Genomic DNA, 9,947 nt, shown 5'->3' with positions numbered 1-9,947 from the left:
TAATCTCATAACATAATTAAGATCATTAACTGAGTCTCTAGTCACGGCACTACTACACGTAAGTCGGACAGCCCTAATAGTTTATACAACCCAAACCTAATCAACAACATAATCCAATATGGCATGGACAATCTCCATGCTCACCAAATAAGGCAACAAGGCCTAACAACAGAAGTCTCAACAACAGCAACATAATAAAATCAAGCTAAAAACATAATATCAGCAGATATATCCAGCATCCAACCATGTCCGCATAACAGCATATAAATCAACTAAGCTCCGGCTTCCTGCCGTTAGAGGTCTCAACCCCAGCATTACCTGAACCTGAAATATGTGCCCCAAATGTGGGGTGAGATCTCTAAAAAGAAATCTCAGTAAGACAAGGGGTCCTCAAGGAATCTTCCGCCCCAAGTTCACTTACAAGTATAATATATGTTCAAAAGCAGTAATTTCAATGCATGTTCATGTTAAGGCATTTATATCATGACAGTATAATCTCTTGCTCAACGAGCTAAATACTACAACTCTATGTGATGTATGTAAATGCGGTTCGACTTGCAGGGAACAGGATAGGGATTATGCATGTCTGCGACCCATCTAACATAAAAGTCGCAGTCTTATGCCTTACACACCAGAGTCGCTGTCTGATTGTATAAGTAACAACATCACTTTCATACACTACATGCCTTACACACCAGAGTCGCTGTCTGATTGTGTAAGTAACGACATCATATTCACACACTACATGCCTTACACACCAGAGTCGCTGTCTGATTGTGTAAGTAACAACATCACTTTCATACACTACCTGTCTTACACACCAGAGTCGCTGTCTGATTGTGTAGGTAGTCAACAATTAATTTAATACATCTCAGGCATATATCAATGCATATTTCATCTTTCATAAAAGCATATCATGCATATAAACCACCCTCCCATAGAGGTCGATGGAACAAACAATAGACTAATCCGAGGACACGAAAGCTTACCTTTCAAGCTAGCTATCCAAACCAAGAATCCAACCCAGCTCAAGGTCTAAACTCAGCACAATCACAATCTGTTTTGGATCGATAGATATATCAATAATCATATACGACAAGCACAAGACACAAGGACAACATTTTTCCTTTACTTTTCATGTCTTAAGGCTTCTCACAAAGCCATAAGCCCTTAATCACTTAGATTCTGACTTAGTTAATTATTACAGAGGTTCAACTTAGCCAATCTAGGGTCCACAAACCCCAAACATCATTCTGTATGAACAGTGCAACTACTGTTCTTCGAAAACCCAGAATGTTCGGATATTCGTCGTGGGCATATCCGGATATCAATATCCGGATATCCATATCCGGATATTCAGATCCCCATATCCGGATATCAATATCCGGATACCTATATCCGGATATTCACAACAAAATATCCGGATATTTCGCGACAGAACCCAGATTCTGCATTTCGCGAAAATCCAAACCAAAGGTCCAACTTTTACCGATTACAGAAGCTTAAACATGCATTTCTAAGTGTGTTAAGCATTACCCAACGTTAGGTTATCATCTAAACTTGTTACATGCATCAAGGTTCCATTTTTAACCACTTAGACTCATGATCAAAGGTGATGAAGCTTACCCAAGCTTAAACTCAGCAAATAAACACTCTTGGAGCTTCCCACCAAGTACTCTCAGTTCTGACTATGAAGAGAAACGAAAATGACACACCACCAAGGTTCTCTCTTTACAAAGGTTGCTCCTTGAAGCCTCACAAGCAAGGAACAAAGCCCTTCAACACTCAACCAAGAGGTCAGCCCTCAAGGTACTCCAAGACAGTCCCCAAACTCAGAAAATGGCTGGCCTTTTCACTCACAAAGCTCACCCTCACCCCAACCAAGTGTTTACAAGGAGAAGTAGAGAAGGATCAATGCAAAAGATGACAACTTGGCTCAAGAAATGGAGCAAGAAGGCAAAGGCAGTGTTGAGAAGAAGCTGATCAGCCTCCCTTCATTCATGAAAATAGTGGCACCTAGGGTTTTGTGCCTAAAAGCCATATATATAGCCCACTTAAATGAAATTACACAGTATTATCTTTAATTGCTACGCTTAGCATTTTAATCCCAAACTCAGGATTCTTAACCTACTCAATTTTACAAGAATTAACATATTTTTATTATATTTTTCGGAGCACCTTTCCGGTACGCGCTTTTCATAGCCAGTATCAGTTTCTGGCACCAGCTCTCATTATTTTAACTTGAAACTTGTTTTACAAGTCCTACATATTATTCAAGGAATATTCATGCACTTATTATAATATTCCGGGATACTTTATCGGTACGCATTTATATCGAGTAGCAGAACCGGTATCTGTACTTTTCTTACGAAAAGCGACTTTCAGCATTCTTAATCACTTACCATAATTATTTAAGCCTCATAATAATTATTAGGTTCAATTATGAAATTATTTCCTAATTTTACATAATTAATTAATTAACTTCTTTAATTAACGGTGCGGGTTCTTGAAGCATACATGTTTTATTCTTTGGCAGTAGGATTTATTATCTGCACACTGCATTGATATACATATTATGATGCATGCATGGATTTTATACCGCGATTATACCAAAAGTGAGCTTAGAGGTGGAGGAGCCCTCCAAGGGTCCCTAGCTTACTGAGATAATTTTATTATCTCATCCTGCATTATAGAGATTACAATTTCAGGTACAGGAGCTGATAGTGCTGAAATATCGCATGGCAAGAGGCCCAAAGAGAGATATTACCTGACCTGATAGTCAGGATTAGTCTGTTATTTTGACATGTACATGACATGTTATTGTTTTGAGTTGTATATGCCATGTCATTCTTTTTGGAGAGCATAGAGGATGTCTATGCCATATTGATAGTTTGTATATGTCATCAGTGATGTACACATAGGTGTATGTAACTTATTTAATTGCATCTCTTTTTTTTATTTGATGTAATTATATAAGTAACATCATGGACATTATTTTGAGATCCGATGGTTATGAGATAGCCTAGGCCAAGGATGAATAGGCAATAGGTTTCATTTATGTTGTGTTACGATTGGGATATGTTTAAACTGTTAATCAGGTGGAAATTATCGTGGTAGGAAATGTCTCCAGTGGTCCAAAATACAGATGAAATGTCATTCGTTTAATTTTGGCGATGAAAGTGATAAAGTTTGCAATACATAAGGGAAAAGAAAAAGTTAACCAATTAGCGTCTGCATTTATTAAGTTAATCTTTGTTGCGCTAAGTATCATATGAATGTTAATTAACCGACCTGCAGACGGGGCGTTACATATTCTCTGGCTAGTATAATTCATTATTGCACACATTCATTGATATACATATTCTGATGCATACATTGATTTTATACTGCGGTTATACATGAAGTGAACTTAGGGGTAGAGGAGCCCTCCAAGGACCCCTAGTTTACTGAGATGATTATCTCACCCCGTGTGAAGAGGATTTTCATTTCAGGTACAATATGCATTGATCTATGTTGATAGTTTATCTATGTTGTTAGTGATGTATGCATTGATCTATGTTACTTATTTAATTACATCTTTTTTGTTTATTTGATGTAATCATGTAAGTAACATTATAGACATTATTTTGAGAGCTGATGGTTATGAGATAGCCTACGCCATAAATGGCTAGGCAATATGATTTATGCATATATGTTTATCTGAGCCCAATGTGTAATAATCCATGTATGGACTCTAGGTTGGACTAGTGAATATGTTGTGTTATGCCTAGATTATATTAAATTGTTAATCAGGATAAGATTATCACGGAGGGAAGTATCTTTAGTGGTCCAAAATACAAACGAAATATCATCCGTTTTATTTTGACCAAAGAGACGACAAAGAATTGCAATACAAAAGGAAAAAGAAAAGTTATTCACGTTTTTATAATAGGTTTAATAGTGAATTTATAGTTGAGCTTTCATTTTTAATTACTTAAACATGTTGTGCTTAATATCATATGTATATTAATACACCGGGTGCACACGAGTATTTCAAACATCCATCAATTCAAGTAGAATTAAGCTAATTTTTGCTACTTCCATGTGGTTGATAATCTTGAGAAATTAAAATAAGAGTGGTAGGACTCAAATTCAAAATCAAATTAATTAAATTCATTAGAATTTCATACACCAATTAATATTCAAAAGAAAATTTGTACTGAATTAACATATAAATTTAAACTGGGAAAATCCCTTACATATTTTTATATTTTTCTAAATAACAATAGTACACGTATATAATACCAAAACTAAGAATATAAGTCTTACGGAAAATGTTATAAGTATACAAATACTAATTAAACATGTAACGTGTCAAATTATATACAAATAAATCAAGGTATGATATATATACACCCTGAAATACAAATGAATAGCTTATAAAAAAAATCATAGCATAAGAAAAATAATAATTTAATAACCAAATTCCATAACTTAATACGGTGAATAATACTTCCCTCTAAGACCAAGACATGTACAGCAATACTTTAGTCTTGGAAAAAACGTGATGGGTAAGAAGGATAGATGATTTGAATCCATATAGCCAAAGCCAGTGCACACCATTAACTCATTGTTCATAAAGAAAACAACAAAATTGAAAGAACAAAGATAACAATCAAAAGGTGATGAAATAATAATCAGTTTCCGTGAGAAGCTTAGAAGGATTTCTACTTATTGTGGTACATTGGAACACAATTGTTGTTAAATCTATTCATATTTTAGATAATTGTTGGTAGTGGCTTTCCTTCCAGAAATGCTTTAAATAGCACTAGTGATCTCTCTGGTTGAGTTAAGGGAGGCGAATGAGATGCTCCTCTTATGGTTGCATATGATAATATGTCTCCATATACCTGTGTCCATCCTGCTACCTGAAATACACCAAATAAATGTTGAGTGAAATGACAGTGCATACATGTATTCAATATTTTCAGGATCTATTGCATTACAAGTATTAACCTGTTTTCCCTCAAACCAGGCTCTATAGGCCACTGTTGTATTCAGTCCAAGTTCTTTGGCTAATCCGTTCACTAGTGATCGCGATGATAGCAATGGGACGACTGAATCTTGATCTCCACTGCAAAGAGATTAGAGAGAAAGAATTTTGTTTGCTTTTAAAATGTTATGCCTTGCAGAATCATGCTAGGTAAGTAAAGTAAAGTATGGAGTTAGCTAAATTTGGATGATTGAATAAATACACAAACCTGTATACAAGAACCCGGATGCCAGACTTAACAAGTGACCCTAGAATAGGAATTGTTGGTATCTCAAAATTCTCATAGTCATAATGGACAACTCTGTAACACAAGGTAGATAATGTTGGCAAGAGATATAATTCCAAGAAAAAAGGTGACAAAGTATGGAAACATAGGGAAAGAAAAAACTGACTTGCTAAAGAATGCTAAACTGGGAAACATGTTTGAAGATAAGGTAAAAATAAGGACCCTAAACTAAGGTAAAAATACCTATATCGAAAATCTTTTGTTAGAATTAACTGTCTTATGTTGCTAAATGCTTAAGTGAAATATTTACCATATTTGAGAAAATGGGAAGAAAGCAAATCTAACGAAAATGTTTTGACTTTTGACAAAACCAATGAGATCAAATAGTTACTATTAGTTCGGGTAAATCTTGCACTTTACTTTTCCTTTTCTTTGTAAATTTAAATATTGCATCCATAAAGCACTCTAGTATATGTCATCTTTGGAGCAATAAAACTTACTCGCTGCAAGATGACCATTTGGTGACTCCAACAAGCTTAGCATGGAGAGCTTTCTGCACTTCTTTCCTGTTTAAGTATGTCGTTGTTTTATCTTCCACACAAACATCTATCTTCTCTGTCTTTTGCTGCACCATAGACAAAGAAAATATGAAATGAATAATAACTTGGGGAATAAAAAATAAATAAAAGAATTAAGATGGCTATGCAAAATATGTATTAAGCTAGCTCACCAGATTAAGTGCATAAGCCTGTTGATCGACTGATGACAAACAGACATCAAGAGTGACATCAAATGTATCTGTATATTTGTTAACCTCAGTAGAAACAAGCTTATTTACTCTTGCACAAACTCCACTAAGATTCCTATTTTGAATTCGCGTAATCCTAAATATTGTGGAATAGTTGCAGGCTCTAGTGAATAATTCGTAAGTTGCATCTGATATCAGTCCGTGGGACCAAAGGAACTCAGCTCTGGAGTTTGCATCAGTATTGAATTCCAGAAGTGGATTCCCTATCTGCAAATATCAACACAAGAACCAGTTTTACTTTTCAAATAAACCAAGTGCTTTCTTAAGTTTTTATTTATTCAAAATTGCCCTTCTGTACTCACAGCTATCCCCTTGAGATTGAACTTGGTCTTGGTTTCAACAATAAGTTGTGAAAGTTGTGGAACATAATGACCTGCAAACAAGTGTCCATTACCCTAACTGCAGTTTCAAAGTGAATATATTCGTTATTTATTTATCTCAATTGTTCTACCTGCATAGCTCGACCCTGCAATGAAGAAGTCTTTATTTGAGTACTCTGGGAATTCAGTGAACCAGCGCTGTAGGAAAGCAAGATTGTCCCTAGCTGTACAATAATGAGAGGGTCATCAGCTTGTTGAGAAATGTCTAATAAAAGACAAGAAGTTGATAAATTCTTAAGCCTTATATTAAACTGTGATTCTTTTGGTGACTATCTAAATGCTATTGTGCAGAAGATGAAGTGAAAGAACCTGTAATTTCATCATTCACTAAGTCGTAGAAAGAAGTATTGGTAGAGTAGGAGAATCCAACACCAGCTGTTGATTCTAAGTATAGCATATTTGCCTCTGTGACATGGATGAAATCAGCAAGCAATTTTAGATAAATATATATATGAGCTTAACATTTCTGGACCCGTCATAAACAGTGTTATTTGTGGCTGAAATATTATAAATAAGAATATTTGTATTCTATTTCTTATTTTAAATAATATATATATATATGATAATTATAGTTTCCTAATACAGAGATGTTTAGAACTTTTAATTACATATTCCTATATCTACGACTACAGAGTTGTAATTTATCCAAACAAACTAAAAAATGTGTTGGGTTTATGAATATCACCTTTGTTCCAACTGTAATCATTTTTCAAAAGAACATTGTTGTCACCCGGTTTGAAAGGGCCATGCTCTTCAAAAGCTCCAAGTCCCACAGACGAACAAGCAGGCCCTTCAAAAATCAAAACCAAGAAAGCATCTCAATTGCTTCATTCAGTTTAAAAAGGTTAAGTCAGAGTCCAAAATAAATAAATAAACAAAATCACGTGTATATATATATATATATATACTTCTAGCAAAATTTGGTTTAGATGCTAGATTCTTTACATCTTTTTGTAAAATGTCTTTTGCAGATTTGCAATCAATACAGATTAAACACTTTTGATTTAATAAATCAGATTGAAATTTTGAAATACATAAAACAATTGTTAATCTACGATATGTTTTTTCCTTTGCCAAAAAGCATTCGGAAGATCAGAACAGATTGTATTCTGGATTTGTTCAAGCAAAACTTTGATCTTTTATTGAACTTCAGGCTGCTTTAATTGATTTTCAATATTCTTAAAATATATATATATATATATATATATATATATATATATATATATATATAAATATATATATGATGGAGAAAACATTTCTACAGCCACTTTAGATAAGGTTGTCTACAATTAACTTTTTAGGTAAGTATGACCGGTCATACATAAAAATTGCATTTTCTCTCCCCGCCACGTCAGCCGACAGTGTCTGAGGAGAGAGAAAAAAAGAACAGCTTTATTGTTATAACTATGTATGACCGGTCATACTTAGTTAAAAAGGGATAGTCGTAGATAATCTTATCTAGAAATACTTTTTCCATATATGATACATAACAAGATAGATACCTCCAGCCAACCAAAGGACTAATGGCTTGGAAGCAGGGTCATCTTCTGCTTCAGCAAAGTAGTAAAACATTGCTCTCTGCTGCTGCTCATCCACGGTTATGTAACCAGAATATTGCACAAATTTGACCGGTGGCTGCCCCGGCAAAGTGCTTATCTTATCAGCTTCTGGAACTGAACTCACACCTTCAAGTGTTAGTGCAACAACAATAATTATTGTTGCAATCATAGTAAATGTATTAGGGAGCATGTAAGATGTGAGAAGTTTTTGGTTTAATTGGGGATGAAGGTTGAATGCAAAGGATTATTATATTAAAGGCATAAATGATTGTCTTATTACTAATATAAAACTGTGTCCTATTCCTACTATAAAAATTTGCGTGAAGGTGGAATTATATAGTCCACGCTTGGAAACAAATTACTTGCGTTTAAATTTTAACTTGCATTAGAAATTCCGGGTTCTATAAGTTGCCACTGGCTTTTTGTTGTTTTTTCTTATGACGTGTGTGACCATCCAGGCACCCACTTAATATTTGACGACCATGAATTGAAATACATTACAATGCAAAACAATGTCATTTAAATAAATTCAAAAAATAAAAATAAAACAGGTCCTTTAGTAATTCATTTCATTTTTTTTATTTTTTTTTTGTCTTTTATGAAGTATCACCACTCACATAGCTTTAAGACCAATCCTCAGTGAGATATGATATTTAGGTACAGTCCTCCAAAAAGGGACGAATTTAAGTTTCAATTTATTGACATTGCAATTAAATTTTATTCAAAATTTAACGACCTGGGTAATTATTCGTTTTGTTTGAACGGGTACATGGCAGAGAAGTTAATATTTATAATAATTCAAACATATATGAATGAAAATATGCCTTTATCTTCTCTTTTTCCTTTTCATAATCGCGGGTTCTCCTTTTGATTTGAACCTGCAAATCAGCGTCAAGAAAACTGGGCGTAGAAAAGTTTGCACCCACTTTGTCGGAAATTTCTATTCTTAAATTTTTTTTTTTATATATTGAAAAATTGAACAAACAATCTATTACATGATTACACATATTTCTCACCAGTAGGCTAATGGTTTTGATCCATATCTTTTTACCACTTGCTATAGCTGCACCAAAACAACAAAAAACCGCTCCCTTGTAGGAGTGTAAATAGGTTAGGTTAGACTTTAGCTTAAATAGATCAGGTCGGTGTAAAAAATATTGGATCTGTCCCCGCCTATTAGCCTGTGTAAGCCCCAAATTACAAATCTGACAAAATCTATATTTAAAAAATAAAAGCCTTGGCCTAAATATTTAAGCCATCATTCAACAATTGAAAAAAATTAAAATAATATTATTTTATTATTCAAAATTATTTAAATAATAATTTTATTTATTTTATTTAAAATAAATAATTTGATATAGGCCGGCGTGTAGGCTTATAGGCCCAATATATACAAAAGAGCCTATGATCTGTTTTCTAAATAGGTTTTTTTAAAGTATAGACCTGTTCTATTTTATTATTTGTAATAGACCAAGCCTAACCTAATATAGGTTAAGCCATAGACCTCTGTAGACTGACCTAACTCATTTACACCCCTACCCCTTTGTCTTGTTTTGCAAATTGTTCTGTGAACAAAATTTAAACTCTATTAATTTTGTAGTTCATAATGCTTAAAAATGAGTATCAAGGCTTATTTAAAATTTTGAGCATATTCTCATCACCTCTATCCTATCTTTTTATTTTCATCAACGAGGAGAATGGTATTTCTCTTTCTTTTGCTTCTAGATAAATGTCTAAAAGCACCCCCCCAAAAAAAAAAAAAGAGTTGACTGGGCCACAACTTCAACTGATGACTCTTGGAGATAAGAAAAAATAAATAAAGAATTGTGTTAATGTAGACTTAGGTTTATAATAAATTTTGTACCTAATAATATATAGGAAAAGATAGTCTTATGTCATCGAAGAGAAGTTTCCTTTCCAGCTGATACATCGATTTGGGTGC

General features: G+C 33.8%; 1 protein-coding gene across 2 annotated transcripts; it reads right to left on the bottom strand.

Moving 5' to 3' along the window:
- Positions 1-4,664: 4,664 nt before the first annotated feature.
- LOC133303044 (serine carboxypeptidase-like 45) lies at positions 4,665-8,176 on the bottom strand. Of its 2 annotated transcripts, none has more exons than XM_061502884.1 (10): positions 7,949-8,176; positions 7,132-7,236; positions 6,756-6,851; positions 6,518-6,610; positions 6,369-6,439; positions 5,989-6,273; positions 5,759-5,883; positions 5,241-5,333; positions 4,996-5,113; positions 4,665-4,907 (listed from the first exon to the last, which is right to left on the bottom strand). In XM_061502884.1, the coding sequence occupies exons 1-10, from the start codon at positions 8,172-8,174 to the stop codon at positions 4,758-4,760; spliced, it is 1,362 nt and encodes a 453-aa protein (XP_061358868.1). In that variant the 5' UTR covers positions 8,175-8,176; the 3' UTR covers positions 4,665-4,757. The 2 variants fall into 2 exon arrangements, with proteins under 2 accessions (XP_061358868.1, XP_061358867.1); XM_061502883.1 differs by having other exon boundaries at positions 5,759-5,894; positions 5,991-6,273.
- Positions 8,177-9,947: the final 1,771 nt, after the last annotated feature.

Source organism: Gastrolobium bilobum, unplaced genomic scaffold, assembly GCF_033153095.1.
Source record: "Gastrolobium bilobum isolate Gb01-03AN ecotype WA unplaced genomic scaffold, APGP_CSIRO_Gbil_v1 utg3880, whole genome shotgun sequence".
In the NCBI taxonomy this organism is placed as follows: Eukaryota; Viridiplantae; Streptophyta; class Magnoliopsida; order Fabales; family Fabaceae; genus Gastrolobium; species Gastrolobium bilobum.
Note: the sequence above shows the minus strand (reverse complement) of the source record. Positions and strands in the feature narration are given on the sequence as shown.